General features: G+C 44.2%; 2 protein-coding genes across 4 annotated transcripts; one reads left to right on the top strand and one right to left on the bottom strand.

Moving 5' to 3' along the window:
- Nucleotides 1-1,302: 1,302 nt before the first annotated feature.
- On the bottom strand, nt 1,303-16,764 carry LOC115416143 (polypyrimidine tract-binding protein 3-like). Of its 2 annotated transcripts, XM_030129867.1 has the most exons (15): nt 16,609-16,764; nt 15,235-15,298; nt 14,316-14,482; nt 13,778-13,921; nt 11,933-12,094; nt 11,202-11,312; nt 7,951-8,107; nt 7,813-7,872; nt 6,197-6,309; nt 6,083-6,116; nt 4,659-4,751; nt 4,345-4,567; nt 3,783-3,860; nt 3,559-3,689; nt 1,303-3,449 (listed from the first exon to the last, which is right to left on the bottom strand). In XM_030129867.1, coding segments are annotated over exons 2-15 (1,500 nt in total). In that variant the 5' UTR covers nt 15,260-15,298; nt 16,609-16,764; the 3' UTR covers nt 1,303-3,447. The 2 variants fall into 2 exon arrangements, with proteins under 2 accessions (XP_029985727.1, XP_029985726.1); XM_030129866.1 differs by having other exon boundaries at nt 1,303-3,689; nt 16,609-16,763.
- Nucleotides 16,765-19,568: 2,804 nt separating this feature from the next.
- hsdl2 (hydroxysteroid dehydrogenase like 2) lies at nt 19,569-26,464 on the top strand. 2 transcript variants are annotated; one of them, XM_030129869.1, is made up of 12 exons: nt 19,569-19,736; nt 22,456-22,619; nt 22,883-22,981; nt 23,076-23,190; nt 23,503-23,606; nt 23,680-23,778; nt 23,856-24,050; nt 24,473-24,544; nt 25,374-25,520; nt 25,698-25,826; nt 26,068-26,184; nt 26,245-26,464. In XM_030129869.1, exons 1-11 carry the CDS (start codon nt 19,720-19,722, stop codon nt 26,181-26,183), a joined length of 1,257 nt encoding a protein of 418 aa, XP_029985729.1. In that variant the 5' UTR covers nt 19,569-19,719; the 3' UTR covers nt 26,184; nt 26,245-26,464. The 2 variants fall into 2 exon arrangements, with proteins under 2 accessions (XP_029985729.1, XP_029985728.1); XM_030129868.1 differs by having other exon boundaries at nt 19,572-19,736; nt 26,068-26,464.
- Nucleotides 26,465-26,852: the final 388 nt, after the last annotated feature.

Genomic DNA, 26,852 nt, shown 5'->3' on the forward strand with positions numbered 1-26,852 from the left:
CTAGTTTAGTTTGATTTAGTTTGGACTTTTTTTCTCTTATTCAGTTAGTCTGACTTTGTTTTTAGAGCAGGTTTGATAGTTTGTATTAGTTTTCATTTTTTTCTAAATGCTCAGTTTGTATATAGTTCTGATAGTGTTTATTCTATAGTTCCACAGATGTTCTAGTTCAGTTTTCTGTTCATGTGTCTCCCCCTACCTCCCCCCTTCTCCCTCAGTCTCTCTCTCTCTCTCTTTTCTCCTCCTTTCCTCTCTCTCTTTAACCCTCTCTCTCCTCCTGTCACTCGTCCATCCTCCTCAGGTTTCTGCTGTTAAAGGGACTTTTTCCTTCCTCTGTCTCCACTCACTAGTGTTTGTTGGATTCTGTTGGTTTCTGTAAACCGGCTTCAGTCTGGTTTAGACCAACTCTATATGAAAGTGTCATGAGAGAACTTTTGTTATGATTTGGCGCTATAGAAATAAAATGTGATTGATTAGTTTTAGTATTAGTTGTAGTTCAGTTGTAGTTCAGTTGTAGTTCAGTTGTAGTTCAGTTGTAGTTCAGTTGTAGTTCAGTTGTAGTTTAGTTGTAGTTTAGTTGTAGTTCAGTTGTAGTTCAGTTGTAGTTCAGTTGTAGTTCAGTTGTAGTTTAGTTGTAGTTCAGTTGTAGTTTAGTTGTAGTTCAGTTGTAGTTCAGTTGTAGTTTAGTTGTAGTTCAGTTGTAGTTCAGTTGTAGTTCAGTTGTAGTTCAGTTGTAGTTTAGTTGTAGTTCAGTTGTAGTTTAGTTGTAGTTTAGTTGTAGTTCAGTTGTAGTTTAGTTGTAGTTTAGTTGTAGTTCAGTTGTAGTTCAGTTGTAGTTTAGTTGTAGTTCAGTTGTAGTTCAGTTGTAGTTTAGTTTTAGTTTAGTCGTATCTTTTCTCTTCTTCTCTGTGCTCCTATTCAAATCAATCCCAGACAGGACTCTGCTGCTTTAGTCTCCATGTTTCCAGGTAGAGTGGGGACCAGAAGACGACTGGAAACCACAAGTGAACACAAGTGACGGAGCAAAAAGTGTCGGATGGTGCCGCTAGCTAAAATTGCTCGAGTGAAATAAATCAATTTCGTATCAATCCGACATTGACAAAGACGAAAATGAAGGGAATTTTATCCATAATTTTTATCTGTTTTAGTTAGTTTTGTAAACACACAATACAGTTTCAGTTAGTTATGGTTATTTTCTTTAATTCTAGTTTACATTTATTTCAGTTAATGAAAATGTTTTTACAGTTCTAGTTTTGGTCATTTCGTTAGTTTTCGTTAACGATAATAACGTTGGTTTGTTGTTTCTCCAAAACGAGCATAAACAGGAAACGTGGTTTAAACCAAATGAAACTTCGTCTGAACCCAACGTCGGTGAAACGGTCGTTTGTCTTCAGATTCGACCAGAACATTAGAGACATTTCCCTTTTATAATGTTGGTGAGACAGAAAAATCAAAGAACTGACTCTTGTTAGAAAAAGGCTTCAGTTAAAAGAAAACTAACGGCTTCTTCTGCTTGGACTCCTCACTGGACTCCATTACCCACAAAGCTTTGCTACTCGGAGCTCCGTATGCTGAGGAATGTGCTCTGTAACCTCTGTAACCATGACAACGACCCGTCACTGTGACATCACGTGTTTGTAGGCACAGGAAGCTCTCCCATTGGTCCGTTTGTTCCCACCGCAGGCCAATCACAGGCCCTGAAGTCAGAGGTCAAAGGTCAGAGGGCAGGGGCGTAGTCAAAGTCTGGGACAGTGGAGGTCAAAGGTGAAGGCCAGAAAACCTCAGATCATTAGCTTTGACATTAGCCATTAGCATGTTAGCCGGGGCTTTCAGTATCAGTTTGAATTACAGTTAGAGTTAGCTGTAAATATCTGCAAATTAAATCAAATCAAACAAATACAAGTTTAAAACGTGTGTTTCATTCAACATTTTAAATTAACGTCAGCGCTAACATTAAGCTAACACGAAAACAGCTTTAATCATCATACGCAGTAAAGTAGATGCTAAAAGGCTAAAAATGGTAAAAACAGTGTGACGTAAATGCCACATGTTAAAATCTGTCATGTAAATGTAGCACAACAGCTAATTAGCATGTCAGTAGTAGGCATGTTCTACACATGAAGAAATAAAATTTAAATGGAATGTGTCATAGACGTTATTGAATAAATGTATGAAATGAGAGCATTCACATTTTTTATGACGAATAAATGTAGTTTTTTTCTTTTGAGAGCAGACAGTAGTAAACTCATAGTAGCTAATGGACTACTAGCAGACTGACTGATGAGGCTAACGAGCTAGTAGGAGATGGCATGCAAAGCTAACAGGCTAGTAGAAGATGGGATGTAAAGCTAACGGGCTAGTAGCAAACGGAATGTAAAGCTAAAAGTCTAGTAGTAGACGAAATGCAAAGCTAACGGGCTAGTAGCAAACTAAACGTAAAGCTAACAGGCTAGTAGCAGACTGAACGGAAAGCTAACAGGCTAGTAGCAAACAGAATGTAAAGCTAACAGGCTAGTAGCAGACTGAATGTAAAGCTAACAGGCTAGTAGCAAACGGAATGTAAAGCTAACAGGCTAGTAGCAGACTGAACGTAAAGCTAACGGGCTAATGTTGCATTTCCAAGTGCGTTCTGTCGTTGTAAACCAAAGCTCCAGATGTTGATGATAAACCTCTGGATTTATCGTAGATCTTCTAGTGTTCAGTAACATTCGTATTTGGACGAAGTGCTTTTATTTCTAAAAAGTTTGATTTTTTTAACTGTTGAACCTTCATGAATGAACTCATAAATATTTTCTCCTCCATGTTCAATGCGACGCCTTTTGAATGTGTTTTGAAACTGGAGTTTTTGAAACTGAACTTTATTTCAACTATAAACCTGCGAACAGGTTTGGTTTCCACGAAGACATCAGATCCTTTTAATGACGTAATCGTGGTGTAAAATCCGAACTCTATCAAATATCGTCTGAGATTACCAGGTTTTCACTTCCTGTCGCCGACACTTGTTCTTCACTCAGTTTGAGTTCACATCAGTTCTTTGGTTTTTTTGTGTCTTTTTTAATCCAGTCTGTCGGACCCGGGTCAGGACTGTGGTGGCTTTCTGTAGTGAGCATCCGGCCCGGTTCCGGTACCGGATCCAAAGGCCCGGTTGGTGATCATTGACTCCGACATGTTTATGACGGCGGCGGTGTTTGATCTAAACTAACGAACCCACGCTAGTGATTCACCGACTGTGAAAATGGAAACGTCCTGAAGTCGTGTTTTTATCGAAAATCTGCGACGTTTCAGTCGAACGTAACGATGTTTTCTCTTTGTTACCGATCAATCGGTAAACGTCAAATGGACCTAAATCTGCAATCGATGTAATTGATACGTTAAATGTTCTGAGGCCGACCTGTGCGTCTGGAGTCAGAGGTCAGAGGGGGGGGCAGGGCAGGAGGGCGGGGTCAGAGGTCGGAGGGTGGGGTCAGAGGTCAAAGGTTGGGGTCAGAGGTCAAATGGTGGGACAGGGCAGGAAGGCAGGGTCAGATGGTGGGGTCAGAGGGGGGTCAGAGGTCATAGGTCAGATGGTGGACTTGGAGAAGGACACTCGCAGGTGCTGGTTGTGGTCCAGCTGTCGGTCGTGAAGCGTCACCAGAGCCTCGATGGCCTCGTCCACCGACGCCAGCTGCATCAGCGCCATCTTCCTGTCCTTCCTGTGAGCCAATCAGAGCACAGGACGTCAGCCAATCAGAACGCACGCCACCACGACGGACAACCTCACCGACCAATCAGAAACAGAGACTCACTGGAAAAACTTGAAGGCTTTGACGGTGAATCCACCGGAGGAGAAGAGATCCTTCAACACGTCCTCTGTCACTGAAGAACTGGAAACAAACAGGTAAACAAACAGGTAAACAAACCTGTACACACACACACAGATAAACAAACAGGTAAACAAACCTGTACACACACACAGGTAAACACAGGTAAACAAACAGGTAAACACATGTAAACAGGTAAACAAACCCATACACAAACAGGTAAACACAGGTAAACAGGTAAACAAACCTGTACACACACAGGTAAACACAGGTAAACAAACAGGTAAACACAGGTAAACAAACCTGTACACACACAGGTAAACACAGGTAAACACAGGTAAACAAACCTGTACACACACAGGTAAACACAGGTAAACAGGTAAACACAGGTAAACAAACCTGTACACACACAGGTAAACAAGGTGTTTTTGTGCATTTAGTTTGTTGTTCATTTTGTTTCTTTTGTTTGTTTTTGTTGCTTTAGTTGATTCTTTTGTTTGTTTTTTAAACAGTGGAAGAAACGCTGTTCTAACACTCGTGCTCTTACGGGATGTTGGACAGGTGCAGCGTCGCTGATGGGGGGAAGATGTTGTTGAAGTTTTTGGAGCCGGGCTTTTTGAAGCGGTGGAGGGCGGAGCCTGCGTAGTCCCGGGTCAGCGCCTGCTCCTCCTGGCCCGCCGCCCCTCGAGGCAGCTGCACCACCGGGTGTTTGGACAGCGTCACCCGGATGACGTTACCATGGAGACGCTGGCCGTTCAGGTGGCTCATGGCTGTCGGGGACACAAACACAACACGGGTCAGCCATTTTAACGATCGATCGGATCAATGACGGGATCAATGACGGACGGACGGCGAACTGACCCAGCTGAGCCTGCGTGGCGTCGCTCATCTGGACCAAAGCGTTCTCCTTCTTATTGAAGAGGATTTTAACCCTTTGGACGTCCCCGTAGACACCTGCGAAAACAACAACAACACACAGGAGGTCAGCAAGCCCCGCCTCCCACCGCCACAGGAGGTCACCAAGCCCCGCCTCCCACTGCCAGGTCCACCTACCCTAACCCTGAACCCAGATCTATAATAGATAGATACTGTAGATCTATAATAGACACTGTAGATCTATAATAGATAGATACTGTAGATCTATAATAGATACTGTAGATCTATAACAGACACTGTAGATCTATAATAGATAGATACTGTAGATCTATAATATATACTGTAGATCTATTATAGATAGATACTGTAGATATATAATGGATACTGTAGATCTATAACAGATACTGTAGATCTATAATAGATACTGTAGATCTATAATAGATAGATACTGTAGATCTATAATAGATACTGTAGATCTATAACAGACACTGTAGATCTATAATATATACTGTAGATCTATTATAGATAGATACTGTAGATCTATAATAGACACTGTAGATCTATAATAGATACTGTAGATCTATAACAGACACTGTAGATCTATAATATATACTGTAGATCTATTATAGATAGATACTGTAGATCTATAATAGATACTGTAGATCTATAATAGATACTGTAGATCTATAACAGATACTGTAGATCTATGATAGAAAGATACTGTAGATCTATAATATATACTGTAGATCTATTATAGATAGGTACTGTAGATATATAATGGATACTGTAGATCTATAATATGTAGATACTGTAGATCTATAATAGATAGTGTAGATCTATAACAGATGACAGACTCACCTGTCTCCTATGTAACTATGTTTCACTCATATTTTACATGTATATATAGTTATTATTATATTATAATAGGATACATAGTTATTTTAATTGTCATATTGATATTTGTCTAGTACATGACCTCTGACCCCATGACAAGAAGCAGCAAAAACTGTTAGAAACATGTGACGTGTTGAATCAAACATCAGACAGTGAACAGAAGGATGTTCAGAGTCAAAGGAAGAGCAGACTGAATTAAAACCACCGCTCTGGTTTACAGACGCCGTTTAAAACCACCGCTCTGGTTTACAGACGCCGTTTAAAACCACCGCTCTGGTTTACAGACGCCGTTTAAAACCACCGCTCTGGTTTACAGACGCCGTTTAAAACCACCGCTCTGGTTTACAGACGCCGTTTAAAACCACCGCTCTGGTTTACAGACGCCGTTTAAAACCACCGCTCTGGTTTACAGACGCCGTTTAAAACCACCGCTCTGGTTTACAGACGCCGTTTGGACCTGAACCTGTCGTTTTTCCTGCTGTTCATACGTTACTGTCGTATGGGTGGATTCTTACCGAACAGGATGAAGAGGCAGTGAGGAGAGACGCTCTGAAACAACAAACACAGTCCGTTAAACAGGAAAGAGCTCTGATTGGCCGGCTGACCTCAGGACACGTGTGACCTCTGACCTCTGGGTTCAGGTTGGACACCAGCAGCACCGAGTGGACAGCAGGGGGCGCCATCTGGAGGGCAACCCGAGGAGGAGACACCAAGGAACCAGGAACGACTGGTACTGAGACACCTGGAGACACAACCGTCCAATCAGAGCACAGACAGAGACACAGCCGTCCAATCAGAACACAGACAGAGACACAGCCGTCCAATCAGAACACAGACAGAGACACAACCGTCCAATCAGAACACAGACAGAGACACAGCCGTCCAATCAGAACACAGACAGAGACACAGCCGTCCAATCAGAACACAGACAGAGACACAACCGTCCAATCAGAGCACAGACAGAGACACAACTGTCCAATCAGAGCACAGACAGAGACACAACTGTCCAATCAGAGCACAGAGACACAACCATCCAATCAGAGCACAGACAGAGACACAACCGTCCAATCAGAGCACAGACAGAGAAACAACCGTCCAATCAGAGCACAGACAGAGACACAACTGTCCAATCAGAGCACAGACAGAGACACAACCGTCCAATCAGAGCACAGACACACACACAACTGTCCAATCAGAGCACAGACACACACACACAACTGTCCAATCAGAGCACAGACAGAGACACAGCCGTCCAATCAGAACACAGACAGAGACACAACTGTCCAATCAGAGCACAGACACACACACAACTGTCCAATCAGAGCACAGACACACACACACAACTGTCCAATCAGAGCACAGACACACACACACACACACACACACACACACACAACCGTCCAATCAGAGCACAGACACACACACACAACTGTCCAATCAGAGCACAGACACACACACAACTGTCCAATCAGAGCACAGACACACACACACAACTGTCCAATCAGAGCACAGACACACACACACACACACACACACACAACCGTCCAATCAGAGCACAGACACACACACACAACTGTCCAATCAGAGCACAGACACACACACAACTGTCCAATCAGAGCACAGACACACACACACACACACACACAACTGTCCAATCAGAGCACAGACAGAGACACAACTGTCCAATCAGAACACAGACAGAGACACAGCCGTCCAATCAGAACACAGACAGAGACACAGCCGTCCAATCAGAACACAGACAGAGACACAGCCGTCCAATCAGAACACAGACAGACACAGCCGTCCAATCAGAACACAGACAGAGACACAACTGTCCAATCAGAGCACAGACAGAGACACAACCGTCCAATCAGAGCACAGACAGAGAAACAACCGTCCAATCAGAGCACAGACAGAGACACAACTGTCCAATCAGAACACAGACAGAGACACAACTGTCCAATCAGAGCACAGACAGAGACACAGCCGTCCAATCAGAACACAGACAGAGACACAGCCGTCCAATCAGAGCACAGACAGAGACACAACTGTCCAATCAGAGCACAGACAGAGACACAACCGTCCAATCAGAACACAGACAGAGGCACAACTGTCCAATCAGAGCACAGACAGAGACACAACCGTCCAATCAGAACACAGACACATACAAGTGTCCAATCAGAGCACAGACACACACACAGAATCGTCCAATCAGAGCAGTTCTTGTGTCTCAGGTGCGTCTCACCTGTGTGTTGGTGGAAGGTAGGGGGGAAAGCTGTGGCTCCGTACGGCGGCAGGGCCACACCTGAAACAAATAGAGGTCAGAGGTCATGTGAGGCGTCTGTGGTGGCGTGGGTGGGGGCGGGGCGGTGGGCGGTCTTACCGAAGGCGGCGGTGGGCTCCAGCTCTCCGGTCGGCAGGTCGGCTCTGGTGAAGTCCCGGCTCTTGTCGTTGTTGTACTTGACGTTGAGCGCGCTCAGTTTGGAGAAGTCGATGCGAAGCGTGCAGCAGTTGTTGTAGATGTTCTGACCGTCCAGCGCCTGACGCCGACGCCACGCACGAACAAACACACACAAACACCACGAAGACGAGCTCCGTTAAGATCCAGTTCATAGTCACACTTTCATCCAGTTCATGTGACACAAACAGAACACACTTATGTTTATTTAGACCAGCTCTGTATTTATTTACTACCCCACCCCGTTCGGTTTGTTTGTTTGTTTGTTTAACACTTTAGCAGCAAAACTATTGGTTGAATTCATACCAGACTGGGTTCACAGATTACCACTGACCCAGAATAGATATGATTACATTTTGGGAAAAGTAGGTCAAAGTTAAAAAAAATTTTAATTTTTTTTTTTTTTTTTTAAATCTTCCCATTTATGAATGGGACGGGGGCGGGGTTTGTTGTGCCTGGCACCACTTGTTTATTCTATTTAACCTTTATTTAACCAGGTAAATTAGTTGAGAACTAATTCTCATTTTCAACAAGTGTTCAGAGAACGCAAACCTCCGCCAAGCACCCCAAACGGTGTGCATGCGTGGATTGACTATTTCTTTTTAAAGTATGAATGTGCAAAACAAATTTCATCATGATATTTCACAAATTGCATTTTTTATGATTTTTTGAAAATGGTGCATAAAAAATAACAAAAGTCAACAGAGCGGAGCGGAAGAGAAATGAAGTGGAACCATATTTGGTACAAAGTTGAATCTTGGTCCCAGTCATGTGTCTGTCCAATTAGATTCAATTCACATCAATATTAGTTGAGTTCTTATTTTAAATGTGTGGGAAATGGGATTTTCAATGTTCAGTGTAAATGTCCACAGAGTCCACATTCCACAGTGGATGTGGACAATTTAGTTCCACATACAAGAGACTGTTCTAAGCTACAGGTGGATCCAACTGGAGGAGAAGCGGAGTCATTTGGAATTTTGGATGAATTTTGCAGCGTGTATGTGTGAGCGTGTATATGTGAGTGTGTATGTGTGAGCGTGTATATGTGAGTGTGTATGAGTGAGTGTGTATGAGTGAGTGTGTATATGTGAGTGTGTATGAGTGAGTGTGTATGAGTGAGTGTGTATGAGTGAGTGTGTATGTGTGAGCGTGTATATGTGAGCGTGTATGAGTGAGTGTGTATGAGTGAGTGTGCATGTGTGAGTGTGCATGTGTGAGTGTGTATGAGTGAGTGTGTATGTGTGAGCGTGTATATGTGAGTGTGTATGAGTGAGTGTGTATATGTGAGTGTGTATGAGTGAGTGTGTATGAGTGAGTGTGTATGAGTGAGTGTGTATGAGTGAGTGTGCATGTGTGAGTGTGCATGTGTGAGTGTGTATGAGTGAGTGTGTATGAGTGAGTGTGTATGAGTGAGCGTGTATGAGTGAGTGTGCATGTGTGAGTGTGTATGAGTGAGTGTGTATGAGTGAGTGTGTATGAGTGAGTGTGCATGTGTGAGTGTGTATGAGTGAGTGTGTATGAGTGAGTGTGTATGAGTGAGTGTGTATGAGTGAGCGTGTATGTGTGAGTGTGCATGTGTGAGCGTGTATATGTGGGTGTGCATGTGTGAGTGTGTATGAGTGGGTGTGCATGTGTGAGTGTGTATGAGTGGGTGTGCATGTGTGAGTGTGTATGTGTGAGTGTGCATGTGTGAGTGTGTATGAGTGGGTGTGCATGTGTGAGTGTGTATGAGTGAGTGTGTATGAGTGAGTGTGCATGTGTGAGTGTGTATGAGTGAGTGTGTATGAGTGAGTGTGTATGAGTGAGTGTGTATGAGTGAGTGTGCATGTGTGAGCGTGTATATGTGGGTGTGCATGTGTGAGTGTGTATGAGTGGGTGTGCATGTGTGAGTGTGTATGAGTGGGTGTGCATGTGTGAGTGTGTATGTGTGAGTGTGCATGTGTGAGTGTGTATGAGTGGGTGTGCATGTGTGAGTGTGTATGAGTGAGTGTGTATGAGTGAGTGTGCATGTGTGAGTGTGTATGAGTGAGTGTGTATGAGTGAGCGTGTATGTGTGAGTGTGCATGTGTGAGCGTGTATATGTGGGTGTGCATGTGTGAGTGTGTATGAGTGAGTGTGTATATGTGAGTGTGTATGAGTGAGCGTGTATGAGTGAGTGTGTATGAGTGAGCGTGTATGAGTGAGTGTGTATGAGTGAGTGTGCATGTGTGAGTGTGTATGAGTGAGTGTGTATGAGTGAGTGTGCATGTGTGAGTGTGTATGAGTGAGTGTGTATGAGTGAGCGTGTATGTGTGAGTGTGCATGTGTGAGCGTGTATATGTGGGTGTGCATGTGTGAGTGTGTATGAGTGAGTGTGTATGTGTGAGTGTGCATGTGTGAGTGTGTATGAGTGAGTGTGTATGAGTGAGCGTGTATGAGTGAGTGTGTATGAGTGAGCGTGTATGAGTGAGTGTGTATGAGTGAGCGTGTATGAGTGAGTGTGTATGAGTGAGCGTGTATGAGTGAGTGTGTATGAGTGAGTGTGTATGAGTGAGTGTGTATATGTGAGTGTGTATGAGTGAGCGTGTATGAGTGAGTGTGTATGAGTGAGCGTGTATGAGTGAGTGTGTATGAGTGAGCGTGTATGAGTGAGTGTGTATATGTGAGTGTGTATGAGTGAGTGTGTATGAGTGAGTGTGTATGAGTGAGTGTGCATGTGTGAGTGTGTATGAGTGAGTGTGTATGAGTGAGCGTGTATGTGTGAGTGTGCATGTGTGAGTGTGTATGAGTGGGTGTGCATGTGTGAGTGTGTATGTGTGAGTGTGCATGTGTGAGTGTGTATGAGTGGGTGTGCATGTGTGAGTGTGTATGTGTGAGTGTGCATGTGTGAGTGTGTATGAGTGGGTGTGCATGTGTGAGTGTGTATGTGTGAGTGTGCATGTGTGAGTGTGTATGAGTGAGCGTGTATGTGTGGGTGTGCATGTGTGAGTGTGTATGTGTGGGTGTGCATGTGTGTGTACGTGTGGGTGTGCATGTGTGAGTGTGTACGTGTGGGTGTGCATGTGTGAGTGTGTATGTGTGAGCGTGTATATGTGGGTGTGCATGTGTGGGTGTGTATGTGTGAGTGTGTATGTGTGGGTGTGCATGTGTGAGTGTGTATGTGTGGGTGTGCATGTGTGAGTGTGCCCGTGACCTACCGCTTTGGCGTGCTGAGCGTGCACGGTGTCGCTGAACTGCAGCAGAGCCTGAAACTGGTTGTTTCTGGTGAATGTGATGATCTTCAACACGGAGCCGAACTTACTGAAAATCTGCAAAAGGAAGTGACATCACTGTGACATCACATCCACATAATCAATACATATCAATATGTCTGTGTGGTCTGTGTCCCTCTGTGTCTGTCCAGTGTCAGTCCCAGTCCAGTCCCAGCGTCAGTCCCAGTCCAGTCCCAGTCCAGTCCCAGCGTCAGTCCCAGTCCAGTCCCAGTCCAGTCCCAGCGTCAGTCCCAGTCCAGTCCCAGTGTCTGTCCCAGTCCAGTCCCAGTGTCAGTCCCAGTCCAGTCCCAGTCCCAGTCCAGTCCCAGCGTCAGTCCCAGTCCAGTCCCAGTCCAGTCCCAGCGTCAGTCCCAGTCCAGTCCCAGTGTCTGTCCCAGTCCAGTCCCAGTGTCAGTCCCAGTCCAGTCCCAGTCCCAGTCCAGTCCCAGTCCAGTCCCAGCGTCAGTCCCAGTCCAGTCCCAGTCCCAGCGTCAGTCCCAGTCCAGTCCCAGTCCAGTCCCAGCGTCAGTCCCAGTCCAGTCCCAGTGTCAGTCCCAGTCCAGTCCCAGTCCCAGTCCAGTCCCAGCGTCAGTCCCAGCGTCAGTCCCAGTCCAGTCCCAGTCCCAGTCCCAGCGTCAGTCCCAGTCCAGTCCCAGTCCCAGTCTGTCCTCTCTCACCTGCTGCAGGACCTCCAGAGTCACTGGGTAGAACAGGTTTTCCACTATGATCCTCAGGACTGGACTCTGGGCTGGAACGAAGGCCCGCTCCTCACCTCCGGACGCCATGTTCCCAGAATGCACCGCTGCTGAACTGATGGCGTGCAGCGCCCCGTGGGTTCTCTGTTCACAAACTTTGTGTAAATGCGCACGTTTACACCAGACACCACATGTTTGATGAGGACTGGTTTAAAATGTCACTGATACAGAAGAGGAAGAAGACCACTGGAAAAAATACACAAGAACTACAGTCCAGTATAGACTTTAGAGGATTATTATTATTATTATTATTATTATTATTATTATTATTATTATTATTATTATTATTATTATTATTATTATTCTGAGATTAAAGACAGAATTCAGACTTTTGTCTCAGAATTCAGACAAAAACATCCTGACATTCAGGCAGAGTATGACTTGAGCTTTAGGAAGTGCAGGAGGAGTGAAGCAGGCTGACATAAGGACAGATTTAGGCGACTTTTGACACATCCGACGGTTTCCTGTTCAACGAGCAAAAGGAAGGGAAACAGACACCAGCGGCTTTTTCTTCAAATGTACAGACATGACTTTCAAAACAGAAGATTCACTCACCTTTAGTTCATCTGAGGAAAAAGTCCAAATTCTGGGATTAAAGTCAGAATTCAGACTTTTGTCTCAGAATTATAATAAAAATCGGACCAATGGTCCTGTATCTTAGCGGCCAAATTCAAAGCTTTGGGAAATGTATCCAGATTCATTTATTCTCCCCCAGTTCTGTGTATTTATTCTATTACAGAAATAGTCCATGTTTTGCTCATATTCAATCAGATCTGTCAAAAATTCAAATTCACACTTGATATCATTGATACTGATTTATTGGATCAATCCACTTCCTATCTCTTATAATGGGAAAATTTTTCAAAGTGGCACCAAATCCAGAATCAGATCCAAATAATTTCAATCCCTTGTGTTGACATCATCATACAGAAGCTGTATACCAAGTTTGAAGTCAATCAGAACTGGAGTTTTAGAGAAGAGGACGATTGAAAGTTTTGTAACGGACGACAGACGACGACGACAGACGACGACGACAGACGACGACGACGACGACAGACGACGCTGCTGGACACCGCATGATGACAATAGCTTATGGCCTGTCGGCCATAAGCTAGAAAACATATATTGGACCTTAATTTTTTTTTCCTCTTCTGTACTTTGTCATTAACGGATACTGCAAAAAAAAAAAACAAAAAAACATCCTATTTCTGATCAGTTTAAGTTAAAGATGATTGTTATAAAAGAACCCTGACTGTATCTAATAACAGTTAAAGGTCACCAGGACCAGGAGACAGGGTTAAAGGTCACCAGGACCAGGAGACAGGGTTAAAGGTCACCAGGACCAGGAGACAGGGTTAAAGGTCACCAGGACCAGGAGACAGGGTTAAAGGTCAGCAGGACCAGGAGACAGGGTTAAAGGTCACCAGGACCAGGAGACAGGGTTAAAGGTCAGCAGGACCAGGAGACAGGGTTAAAGGTCACCAGGACCAGGAGACAGGGTTAAAGGTCACCAGGACCAGGAGACAGGGTTAAAGGTCAGCAGGACCAGGAGACAGGGTTAAAGGTCAGCAGGACCAGGAGACAGGGTTAAAGGTCACCAGGACCAGGAGACAGGGTTAAAGGTCACCCGTTCTGACGCATACAAGACTCTGCAATCTAAATATTGCGAACGTCCGTATTTGATCATGTTAGCTCTCGTTTAGTTCCAGTTTAAAATTCATTTCTGTGACACATGTGTGCAGTGAAATGGGTGGGGCCAGTGCTCACCTGATTGGTCAGGTTGTCGGTCTTCAGCTCCCGGTGGGTGGAGTACTGGATGAAGACTGGCTGGTTTCTGACAGTGGGCGTGGCCGAGGTGTAGTAGTTCACCATGGTAACGGCTGCTTCCTCTGACGCCATCTCTAAAAACGCCTGAAAGACCAGAACACGAAAACCTGTTAGTGTCCACGTATGTGAGACAGCTGGGCTCACATGGACCTGTCTCACCCGTCTCCTGTCTCACCCACCTGTCTCACCTGTCTCCTGTCTCGCCCACCTGTCTCACCCTCCTGTCTCACCCTCCTGTCTCACCCGTCTCCTGTCTCACCCACCTGTCTCACCCTCCTGTCTCACCTGTCTCCTGTCTCACCCACCTCTCTCACCCACCTGTCTCCTGTCTCACCCACCTGTCTCCTGTTTCACCCTCCTGTCTCACCTGTCTCCTGTCTCACCCACGTGTCTCACCCGTCTCCTGTCTCACCCTCCTGTCTCACCTGTCTCCTGTCTCACCCACCTCTCTCACCCACCTGTCTCCTGTCTCACCTACCTGGTTCTTAGCCCTTAGCGTTATTAGCTTGCTAACTCGGCCAAAGGGCAGAGCCAAAGCCAGGACTTCCTGTTCCGTGACCTCGGTCGGTAGCTGACGCAGGTGAAGGACCCGGGAGGGGACGAACTGAGCACGCTCAGAGACACACAGCCTGTCAGTGCCATCCACTGTGGACAGACAGACAGACAGACAGACAGACAGACGGTCAGGTCACATTTTTTTTCCAACTTTACTGAAAACATTTGCGTGTACAATACATAAATTTTGAACAAACAAATAACAAGATGTCAAAAAGGAAAAAGCATTTCAGCAAAAAAGTTTAAGAAAATACTGCATAGATTTAAAGACACAAAGCAGAATAGACAAATAATAGTATAAAAAAGTAAATAAATAAAAATAAGATTTAACAAATATAAATAAATAAATGCATCAGAGAGTTCAGTCAGTATTAAAGAATTGTTTATAAATTGCCAGGGTGTTAGAGCTTTTTTTTATTATAGATAAATTCTAAAGATTTAATATATTTTTCAAATTCCAATAGGAAGATTTTAAAATGTGGGTGTGTTTTGGTCTATTTATTTTTATGTATATGAAATTTTCCAAATAAAATGAACAAATTTGCAACAAATTCTAAATTGTGAATGTCATGTTTAAAATACGTAATTACATTTTGGGATGTTATAGTTATCTTTTCATTACTTTTAAATATGATATATTTTTCAGTTTTGGACCAGAAATTAGAAGAGTGTTCACACAGAAGGAATAAGTGTAGAGTAGTTTCAGAGCAAGAATGACAAAAGTTACACATTTCTTCCACATCACAAAATTGAGACAAAATAGTGTTGGAGGGAATATCCAGACGGTCAGGTCACATGACCACAGATGTGTCAGGTGGATGAGGCAGACAGGTGGGACTCACCTGTGGGCAGGTGGGAGGAGCTCATGATCGCAGAGCAGCAGACAGAAGAAACCCACTCTGATTCCTGAGGAGACGGTGATCAATAATCAATAATCAGATCAGCAGGTGTGTCTACACAGGTAACATGAAAGCTGATTGGTTCATTAATGAGGTTTGAATAATAAAATAAAACATTTCAATAACTGGTTTAATTATGAACTATTATGTTATTATGCTATTACTGACGTCATCAAATATTTGAAATTTCTTTGAAGGAATTCTCTGTTCCAGTCTGTTTGTGTCTAAAACGACACTAGGGCTGTGCATCAGCAAGAATCTGGTGATATGATACAGATCACAATACTAGGATCACAATGTGATATACCACGATATATCGTGATACTGTTAAAAAGGCAAATTTTATTGGTTTTGTTTCTTTATTAAAAGATTATTTCCTGGCAAACTTGAATTACAGCAGAAATCTGCACAAATACTAAACATATTTTTATTTGATCAGAGCAGGAAACACAGGACAGGGTCATAAATGTTCCAACTGTGTTCAAACTGAAATTCTGTTTTACAGACATTCCAGTTTCAGATCCTGTTCAAATGTTCAGATTCTATTAGTTCACAACTAACATCAGAACAGGATTTGAGTTCAATCCAAACAGATGAACTCCCATCTGCCTCTCAGACAGAAAACAGTGCTTTTAGGAGGACTCAAAAAAACATTATTTAATAAAACAGTGTTAAATAATAAGAAATAAGATATAAATAATAAAGAAAAACAAAAATGAACCACTGCCATATCTGCATTTGAATAAATACCTAAAAATATTGATACAGTACTTTTTTAATAATTGTGAAATGAAATATCATGATATATTGCAGAACTGATAGTTTCTTACAGCCCTAGTCTTTGTTTGATGTAATTATTACAGTAAAGGAAATCCTTCTGTCCTAAATAAACCCATAAATAAAGGTGTTCCAGGTACAAACGGAACCGGACAAACCGACACTGAACACAACTACACCGAACTCACGGCGGAGACGCTGCTATCGCGGGATTTCACCTCTTCAAACCTCGCCGCTCTTCGCTCGCGACACTTTCAACTAAATCAAACGCAGAAACGGCGAAACAGAGCGACAGACGGCGCGTGAGGCGCGGGAACACGACACGCACTGAGGAAGAGGGGGGGGGGCGCGTGGCGGGGTGACGGTCCAGTCAACAAGTAAACAACAACAACAACAACAGGCGGAGGGTGGGACTGACGCCAGAGCCTCGCGCAGGTGCGGTTCAATCGCCAAGGAAACACGGCTGTGAAAAAAAAAAAAAAAAAAAAACACGGCGGCGGGAAACACGATTCCGGTCCAGTGGGGATTTCCCGCGCTCACCCGTCCATGGTCCGCGTGGAGGAAGAGGAGGAAGAAGAGCACGAGGAAGAGCCGTCCCGGTCCGCGAGCCTCCCGCTCCGCTCCGCAGCCACCGTGGAGAACAACGAGCTCACTTCCTGTTTGGTGACGTCATTGCATAACATGGCGGTGGCGGAAGGAGCGATCAGTGATCAATATGAGGAATCGATCAGAAGACGTGATTATTGTTTTTATTTATGTAGGACTGTCATTTGTTTTTTGTTTTTTTTTTATATACTAACTTCAGCTCATGAACGTCATCCATGATGTGAGTCCTCTGAGGTCACATGACATCCTAGTGTTTGATGTTTACACCTACTTAATTAATTAATCACATCAGAACTGGTGTTATTGATCCTCTGGGAAATCCCCTGATCTCATTCATTATAATGAGGTGGTGGTGGTGGTGGGGGGGTCTGTGCCCCCCCACCACCACCACCCAGACAAACACCAGACAGACATTCACTCAGTACAATTTAGTTTGTGGTTTTCATGTAAGATTGAAACATTTGGAGTAATATCAGTATTTTCTTTTTTTTTCTGTGACATAAAACTACACCTAGAATATAGTTTTACTGGGGGGGGGGGTTTACATTCTACTGTAAATAAACACAGATGAACTGTTGAGGTAGAAGAAGTAGCATCAAACATCTGAACATGAACAGACAGTGAGTGATTCCAGAACACACATCAGAACATTTCAGTGTAAATGTAGAATGAAGCTGGTACAGTCAGTCTGGTGGTTACCATGGCGATTCCCTCTGCTCCATCCACAGGTCAACCAAGTGGAAACAGGATTCCACTGAAAACCGAAGCAGGTTAAAAAAAACAAACCGTCAGCCAGATGCCCCCCCCCCCCCCCCCCCCCCCCGACACAGACGGACATGGTTCTGAATTGATTTACCACTATTCCATTTGATCCAATATCGATTTGATTCAGTATTAACTAAATGATTCAGATTCATTTTGAGCTGTAATCTGATTATTTGACTTCTGCAGACATGCACACATCAACACTGGGATCAATACTGATATTAGAAAGGACATGAATATGACATTTCATCAGTAAATGGATGAATGTGCTCTGAAATAATGACCACAAACAGTTCCACAGTGGATCAGAACAGACTTCTGCATCAGCTTTATTCTGGTTTTGTACCACCCCACCCCCCCAAACAAAACTATGTAAGTAAGTACATTTTATTTATAGAGCACTTTTCACAGACAGAGTCACAAAGTGCTTTATCAAGTCAAATCAGAATCAAATCCAGTTTACAGACCCAGCAGAATCCTCCAGGAGCAAACACGAGTGAGTGGTGACAGTGGAAGGAAAAAGGAGCTTTAACAGCAGAAACCTGGAGCAGAGCCAGACTCCTGCAGGATGGACGAGTGACAGGACCAGTTGGGGTTAAAGAGAGAGAGTAAAGGAGGAGAAAAGAGAGAGCGATAGAGATATAGAGAGACTGGGGGGGTGCACATGGAGTACTTTATGATGAATACATAGTGTAATCAGTTTGTGGTGGTCCTGGGTCAGGTGGGAGACTGAAAAGCCTGTTTGAACAGGAGGGTTTTCAGGTGTTTTTTAAAGCTCTCTCCAGAGTCCATGGACCGCAGGTGTAGAGGCAGGTCATTCCATAGACGTGGTCCACAGCTTTAAAGGACCTGTCACCACGTGTGCTATGTTGGGCCCTTGGTACAAGAAAGTCACTGGAAACAATATGTCAGAGCTGAGGGGGGTTTAAGCGGTCCGTGATAGTCCTCTCCTGTTCCTCTAACTCCACACCTGTGTCTCAGTGTGGATCCAGGTTCATATTCCTAGACCCCCCTCAAAGAGCCTCTGCTGACCAGATGGTCCGGGGCCGGTCCCTCCACACCGCAGGTTCCACTGAAGACCTCCCATGGGGGGGTTTCCCCTCCTGCATCAGAACCATTGTGAGCAAAACCAAGTCGCCCCGTCTCCCCCATGGGCTCGTGAGATGGAGCCAGCTGCGCCTCTGCATCGGTGGTACCTGGGTCAGGTACTCATGGTCCTGCTCTGAAAAATCCATCTCATCCACTATTAGGTGATTCTGCAAAATTAAAGTAAAATGGAGCCCAGCCCTAGACCTGTATGTGGAGGACGTTTGGATAAAGCCGTGACACAGTGACGGTGAGCGCCCCCCCACCCCCATCACTGATGTTGACTGTCTGCTGCCCCCCCCCCCACACACACACACAGTTAAGAACCACTGGTGCAGGCCACAGTTTTTGCACATACGTGGACAGACGGACGGACAGACGACCACCTGAGGACAGTACCCTACAGTGGGTGTGGCTGAGGGTAAAAACTGTCAGTTTAATGACATGTTTTAATCCTGTTGTGTCTGTTTGGTCTGGACCAGCATCTGCTGCAGGTGGAACACCATAAACCACTGGAATGGACTAAAATACAGGAACTGAGCTGTAAACTCATGCCTCTGACAGACAGACACTCTAATAAACAGTTTACAGGTTCACTGGTCATCAAGTGTTTGCATCCAAAGTGAGATGAAATTAGTTTGAGGCATCATTAATAATAATCATAATCATCATCATAATTATCATCATCATAATAATGAATTAATTCAAAATGTACTTCTCATCTTAGACAGATTCTTAACAGATGATGTCAAATCCAATGGTCATATTTATAAAAGAAACGAAGTAAAAAACATAAAACCAAACAAACACAAAACCAATGAACTAAAGGACAAAAAAAAAAAAAATACGCACAATAAAATGAACTAAATTTTAAACGTTGTCAATTATATAAAAAATTAAATCCTCCTTTTTGTCTCTGTTCAGGTCCTGGTTCTGGGTCCATGTTCAGGTCCTGGTTCTGGGTCCATGTGAGTTCTGGACTCCAGATCTGAACAGGTGTCACACATCTGTGCCACACGAGACAATCTTTGCGCACATACCGGAAGTTAGCATGTGTATGTCCTACGTCACGTCCGGTCGCCTCGCGCATCTTGAAGTGGGTGAAAGGTGAAGCAGTCGGACCCGGACCCACGGACCTGGACCTGCGGACTCTGATTGGATCCTTCGTCGGTTCGTTTCGTCACAGAAAACACGATGCTGCAGAACACCGGGTGAGTCCACGAACCCGGACCCAGGACCGAGACCCGGACCTGTGGTGGTCCGTCCCGGTTCGATAAAATGCGCCGGTTTTCGGGTTCGGATCCGGATTCTCTGTGTTTGTGTTTATTATTGACCTGTTTATTTGGAGGAAAAGAACCAACAGGAGGAACCAGTGGGTCCAGAACTGACCTCTGACCCCTGGTCATACCAGGTGAACTCTGAACCTGGATCCAGAACCACGACCCTCAGTACTTATAGAGACTGGATCCACCAGAACCAACATGTTTTAGTTCTAGAGCTGAAACGATTAATCAGCTAGGTGCTTGAAGTGAATGCAAAAATTCACGATTTGATTAATCGATTAAAATTGATTGAAGGTAAATATTCTATGGCAGTTTTCCTGAACTGAATCTTCTTTGTGCGTCACAATAAGCGTCCGTGTGAAACACAACAGTGGAACCAATGTTTAACAACAGAGAAATGAAGGAAACAAAGCTGTGATTCAGGAGAATTGTGGTTGAATGATTTTTTTTTTATTTTTTTTTTGGGATCACTTTGAGTCGATTAATCGTTGCAGCTCTAATTAGTTCAGTCTAAGTTTATATTCAAAATAAATGACACAAGCGGGTTAAAGACTTAAACAGGTTAAAGACGTAAACAGGTGAAAGACATAAACGGGTTAAAGATATAAGGGTCATTCCACCTCAATTCAACGGGTTTAGAAGAAAATTCCTGCTCGACCATCTTGAATTTGCTTCAAATTTTTACCATGTGAAGTTCAACCATGAAAAGTAGCCCAGCCAAAATTTCAGACCGATATATCAAATGTATCCAAAGAAAAAAATTCTTGAAGGTACCCCCCCTCCTTGCCGTTTTTCAGATTGATATATCAAATACATTTGAAGAAAAAAATTTATGAACAGGGTACCCCTCTTGCCGTTTTTGGTGCATTTCGCGATCGTCTTAAAATGCAGCAGAGTTTAAAGTGCAATATCTCAGTAAGTTTTCTAGCTAAATGCATGAAATTTTCAGTAAAGAATGACTACCACATATAGATTGCATGTGTCTGTTCTCAATAACGTTGTCTTTATTGGGACTGTGGTATGACCTTGTGAAATCTGGAAAATAAACTTGAAACTTTTATGAACCCCTGTATTTATTGACCAATTAAACACAAACCAAATATGATATATTGCAAATAATTACACATCCTTTTACATAAGTATATAGAGTAATCAGGTCAGCATTTATTAACGGGTATGATCCTTTTTTGTTGTTGTTTTTGTCATAATAAAATCGCAAAATAACGTTTTTCATTAATTTTCACTTTCAAATACCACAGGTATGCCAAGGAGTACCAACCAAAAGAACTTATTTTCTGAAAGACCATCACATATGCTTACAAAATGTAAAATTTCATGATGGTTCTAGGACTCTAACCTACAAAAAAATATTTTTGAATAACCCAGCTATTTAAATATTTTTTTGTAGGTTAGAGTCCTAGAACCATCATGAAATTTTACATTTTGTAAGCATATGTGATGGTCTTTCAGAAAATAAGTTCTTTTGGTTGGTACTCCTTGGCATACCTGTGGTATTTGAAAGTGAAAATTAATGAAAAACGTTATTTTGTGATTTTATTATGACAAAAACAACAACAAAAAAGGATCATACTCCTTAATAAATGCTGACCTGATTACTCTATATACTTATGTAAAAGGATGTGTAATTATTTGCAATATATCATATTTGGTTTGTGTTTAATTGGTCAATAAATACAGGGGTTCATAAAAGTTTCAAGTTTATTTTCCAGATTTCACAAGGTCATACCACAGTCCCAATAAAGACAATGTTATTGAGAACAGACACATGCAATCTATATGTGGTAGTCATTCTTTACTGAAAATTTCATGCATTTAGCTAGAAAACTTACTGAGATATTGCACTTTAAACTCTGCTGCATTTTAAGACGATTGCGAAATGCACCAAAAACGGCAAGAGGGGTACCCTGTTCATAAATTTTTTTCTTCAAATGTATTTGATATATCAATCTGAAATTTTGGCTGAGGTGTTTTTTTGTGTTGAACTTTATATGGTAAAAATTTCAAGCAAATCTAAGATGGTCGAGCAGGAGGTACTTGTTGAATTGAGGTGGAATGACCCATAACCCAGTCATGATGCAGTGGTTTAATTGATCTAATCAGCATTTAAAGTTAAATATCATGTTCTGAAAATGTCTAAGTGTCTAAATCTGGTCACTTTGATTTCAGTTTTATTTGATGGTTTAGTTCTGTCCAAACACAGCGTCTGAAGATCAAATAACTCAGACTTTTAATTTCACATGCAAAACTATCTGTGAAATAAGAGTCGATTCATACATTACAACGTCAGACTCATTAATACGATTTGTTATAATTAATAGAATTAATTGAATTAGTGGATTAAATACTGAGCATCGGACCATCAGGACATAAAAACATGTCCTCCAGGTTCTGAAGTTGGATTTAAATTTACACGAGTTCACCTGATAAAACAGAACTGTTCCTCAAACTACAGCTGGATTTCATTATATATGTTTAATTATTACCAGCTGTTGTTTAATTATAGTATTTTTTTTTCACTCTGTGTGTAACGGCTAAATCCACTTTGAATTCCAATCTAAAATCATTTCGGCTCAGCTTTTGGACTCTTCGGTGTGTTTCAGTGCTAACTGTTGTGGCTCCCTTACAGGAAGTTAGCCGGATGTACACTCTTCATCACCGGAGCCAGTCGAGGCATCGGAAAAGCCATCGCCCTGAAAGCCGCTAAAGATGGCGCTAACATCGTCATCGCTGCTAAGACTGCAGAACCACACCCCAAACTCCCAGGAACCATCTATACGGCTGCACAGGAGGGTGAGCTAACCGCTAACAGGCTAACATTAACTGTTACTGCACAGAGTGAGAAGCTAATAGGCTAACTACTAACAAGCTAACAATCACTGCCGTTGCACAGGGTGAGTAGCTAACAAGCCTGTATTTACCTGTGTATTTACATGTATATGTACTTGCATATTTACTTGTGTATTTAATTGTATATTTATCTGTGTATGTACATATATTTCCTTCTATATTTACATGTATATTTCCTTGTATACTTGTGTATATGTCCCTCTCAGTGGAGGCTGCTGGTGGGAAGGCGTTGGCCTGTGTCGTAGACATTCGTGATGAGCAGCAGATCGGAGATGCAGTTCAGAAAGCAGTCGATAAGTTTGGAGGTACACCTGTCCAGTTCAGACATGCTCAGTTCACGCTCAGCTACAAACACCTGTGTGTGGTGATGTCATCGCTCTGTCCTTCTCTGATTGGCAGGTATTGATATCCTGGTAAACAACGCCAGTGCCATCAGCCTGACGGGAACTCTGGCCACACCCATGAAGAGGGTGGACCTGATGTTGGGGATCAACCTGAGAGGAACCTACCTGACGTACGCCACTGATCACATGACACATTCGGAACACTGATCACATGACACGTTCAGGACACTGATCACATGACACGTTCAGGACACTGATCACATGACACGTTCAGAACACTGATCACATGACACGTTCAGGACACTGATCACATGACACGTTCAGGACACATTGGTACTCATTCCTCTTTGAATTTCAAACGTCAGCCAGATGAGCGTGTGCACTTTGCCCAAATGTTGATGGGCTGTCGTTAACCACCTGGTACACCGGCCAATGGCAGACATCCGTCCTTAAACACACCGTCTGCTGTTCACGCTCCGCAGGTCGAAGCTCGTCATCCCTCACCTCCTGAAGAGTCGCAGTCCTCACATCCTCAACCTGTCGCCTCCGCTCAACCTCAACCCCATCTGGTTCAAGAACCACACTGGTAACTATGGCAAGCAGCCCACCCCATCCCACCCTGCACATGCTCTGTAACCAGGTGTCTGTTTTTGTTTTAGCGTACACGATGGCGAAGTACGGCATGTCCATGTGCGTCCTGGGGATGGCCGAGGAGTTCAGAGGTCAAATCGCCGTCAACGCCCTCTGGCCCAAAACAGGTCAGTGCCCGAACGTTAGCGAGCGATCACATGCTACATCAGTTAGCACGCTAACCCTGTGTTTGTTGTCGCCACAGCGATCCAGACGGCAGCGATGGACATGCTGGGTGGGGAGGGCGTGGCCAAACAGTGTCGTACGGCCGACATCATGGCGGACGCTGCCTACGCCGTCCTGACACAACCGACCGACTACACTGGACACTTCCTGGTGGACGAGGACGTTTTGAAAGGGCAGGGAGTCCAGGACTTTGAGCTGTACGCCGTCCAGCCAGGTAGGGCTAATGCTAACTGCCAGGTAAGGGCTAATGCTAACAGTCAGAAGAGGGCTAATACTAACAGCCAGGTAAGGGCTAATGCTAACAGTCAGAAGAGGGCTAATGCTAACAGCCAGGTAAGGGCTAATGGTAACAGTCAGGTATGGCCTAATGCTAACAGTCACAAGAGGGCTAATGCTAACAGCCAGGTAAGGGCTAATGCTAGCAGTCAGAAGAGGGCTAATGCTAACAGCCAGGTAAGGGATAATGCTAACAGTCAGACGAGGGCTAATGCTAACGCAGCCAGATATGCTAAGGGCTAATACTAACATAGTCAGAAGAGGGCTAATGCTAACAGTCAGAAGAGGGCTAATGCTACTCCAGCCAGATAGGCCCAGTCTGTCATGTGATCATCATACCGTTCTCTGATTGGTTGGCAGGTCACCCTCTGCTGCCAGACTTCTTCCTGGATGAAGCACCAGAAACACTCGTCCAGAAAATGGAGGAACACGGTAAAGTGACTGTAAACACACAACAGTATGATACACAACAGGACGACACACAACAGGACGACACACAATGACACAACTACCCACACACAGGACTGTTGTCCAGCAGACTACCCAGGTGTGTTACAGGTGTGTGTGTGTGTTACAGGTGTGTGTTACAGGTGTTTGTGTGTGTGTTACAGGTGTGTGTGTGTGTTACAGGTGTGTGTTACAGGTGTTTGTGTGTGTGTTACAGGTGTGTGTGTGTTACAGGTGTGTGTTACAGGTGTTTGTGTGTGTGTTACAGGTGTGTGTCTGTGTTACAGGTGTGTGTTACAGGTGTGTGTGTGTGTTACAGGTGTTTGTGTGTGTGTTACAGGTGTGTGTTACAGGTGTGTTACAGGTGTGTGTGTGTGTTACAGGTGTTTGTGTGTGTGTTACAGGTGTGTGTGTGTGTTACAGGTGTGTGTTACAGGTGTGTGTGTGTGTTACAGGTGTTTGTGTGTGTGTGTTACAGGTGTGTGTGTGTTACAGGTGTGTGTGTGTGTGTTACAGGTGTTTGTGTGTGTGTTACAGGTGTGTGTGTGTGTGTGTTACAGGTGTGTGTGTGTTACAGGTGTTTGTGTGTGTGTTACAGGTGTTTGTGTGTGTGTTACAGGTGTGTGTTACAGGTGTGTTACAGGTGTGTGTGTGTGTTACAGGTGTTTGTGTGTGTTACAGGTGTGTGTGTGTTACAGGTGTTTGTGTGTGTGTTACAGGTGTGTGTTACAGGTGTGTTACAGGTGTGTGTGTGTGTTACAGGTGTTTGTGTGTGTGTGTGTGTTACAGGTGTGTGTCTGATCTGTCTCACTAGGGGCAACCCCAGCTTTCAAACCCGCCTCCTCCTCGGCCACACCCCCCTCTGCTGGACCAATAGAGAGCACATTTGACGTCATCAGAGGAGTCATCAACGAAGACGTCGTCAAGTCGACACAGGGTGTTTATAAGTTTGACCTGTCAGGTAAATTCAGGGGGTGGGGCTAAAGGAACATGTGGCTGTGTCATGTCTTTTGTCCATATAAGGAGATTGTGTGGACGTGTCTTTTGTCCATATTAGGAGATTTTGTGGACGTGTCTGTAAGGTGTCTTTTGTCCATATAAGGAGCTTGTGTGGGCGTGTCTCTTTTGTCCATATAAGGCGAACATGCCGGCGTCTGGTTCCTGGATCTGAGGAGTGGGTCGGGCAGCGCCGGGCAGGGAGAACCGGCCCTCAAAGCTGACGTCATCATGACGATGGACTCTGGAGATTTCAGCAAGATGTTTGCAGGTTTGTTGTCACCGTGGTAACGCTGAGGTTGAGATGAACAGCAGGTGGTGGTGGTCTGTGGTTTCCGTGGTAGTGATGGTGTGTGGTTTCCATGGTAACCACTGTCCTGTGCAGGTGGTGATGGTCTGTGGTTTCTGTGGTAGTGATGGTGTGTGGTTTCCGTGGTAACCGTTGTCATGTGCAGGTGGTGATGGTGTGTGGTTTCCATGGTAACTGCTGTCCGGTGCCTGTGCCGTTTCAGGGAAGCTGAAGCCCACCATGGCCTTCATGTCGGGGAAGCTGCGCATCAAAGGAGACATGACACTGGCCATCAAACTGGAGAAACTGATGAACCGCATGGCCAAGGCCAAGCTGTGAAGGCCACGCCCACTGGGTCTGGCCCCCCTGCCTTCTGGGCCTGGCCCCGCCCTCTCAGCATGGCCCCGCCTTCTGGGTCTGGCCCCGCCCTCTGCCTTAACAGTGGAAACACACTGAAACTTGTACTAATAATAAAGTCCATAATGAAGACAGCTGGTTTATTAACCATGAGTGACATCACACACTGACACCTGTAGAAGTGGGAGGAGCCTCACACCTCCCACCTGATTTTGTCAAAATGTGAAGTAGGAATAAAAAGGATGGGTCCAAATTCAAGTGTGTTTACTGTGTACATGTGTCTGTTATTTCATGTTGAAGGCACCAAGGTCACATGGTCTGAAAGGAGCCCAGTCAGAAGAGAGCTAATGCTAACAGTCGGAAGAAGGCTAAGGCTAATGCTAACAGTCGGAAGAGGGCTAATGCTAACAGTCAGGTAAGAGCTAATGCTAACAGTCAGAAGAGGGCTAATGCTAACAGCCAGGTAAGAGCTAATGCTAACAGTTAGAAGAAGGCTAATGCTAACAGCCAGGTAAGAGCTAATGCTAACAGTCAGAAGAGGGCTAAAGCTAACAGCCAGGTAAGAGCTAATGCTAACAGTCAGAAGAGGGCTAATGCTAACAGCCAGGTAAGAGCTAATGCTAACAGTTAGAAGAGCCCATGTGGGTGTGG

This window comes from Sphaeramia orbicularis, unplaced genomic scaffold (assembly GCF_902148855.1).
Source record: "Sphaeramia orbicularis unplaced genomic scaffold, fSphaOr1.1, whole genome shotgun sequence".
Lineage (NCBI taxonomy): Eukaryota > Metazoa > Chordata > Actinopteri > Kurtiformes > Apogonidae > Sphaeramia > Sphaeramia orbicularis.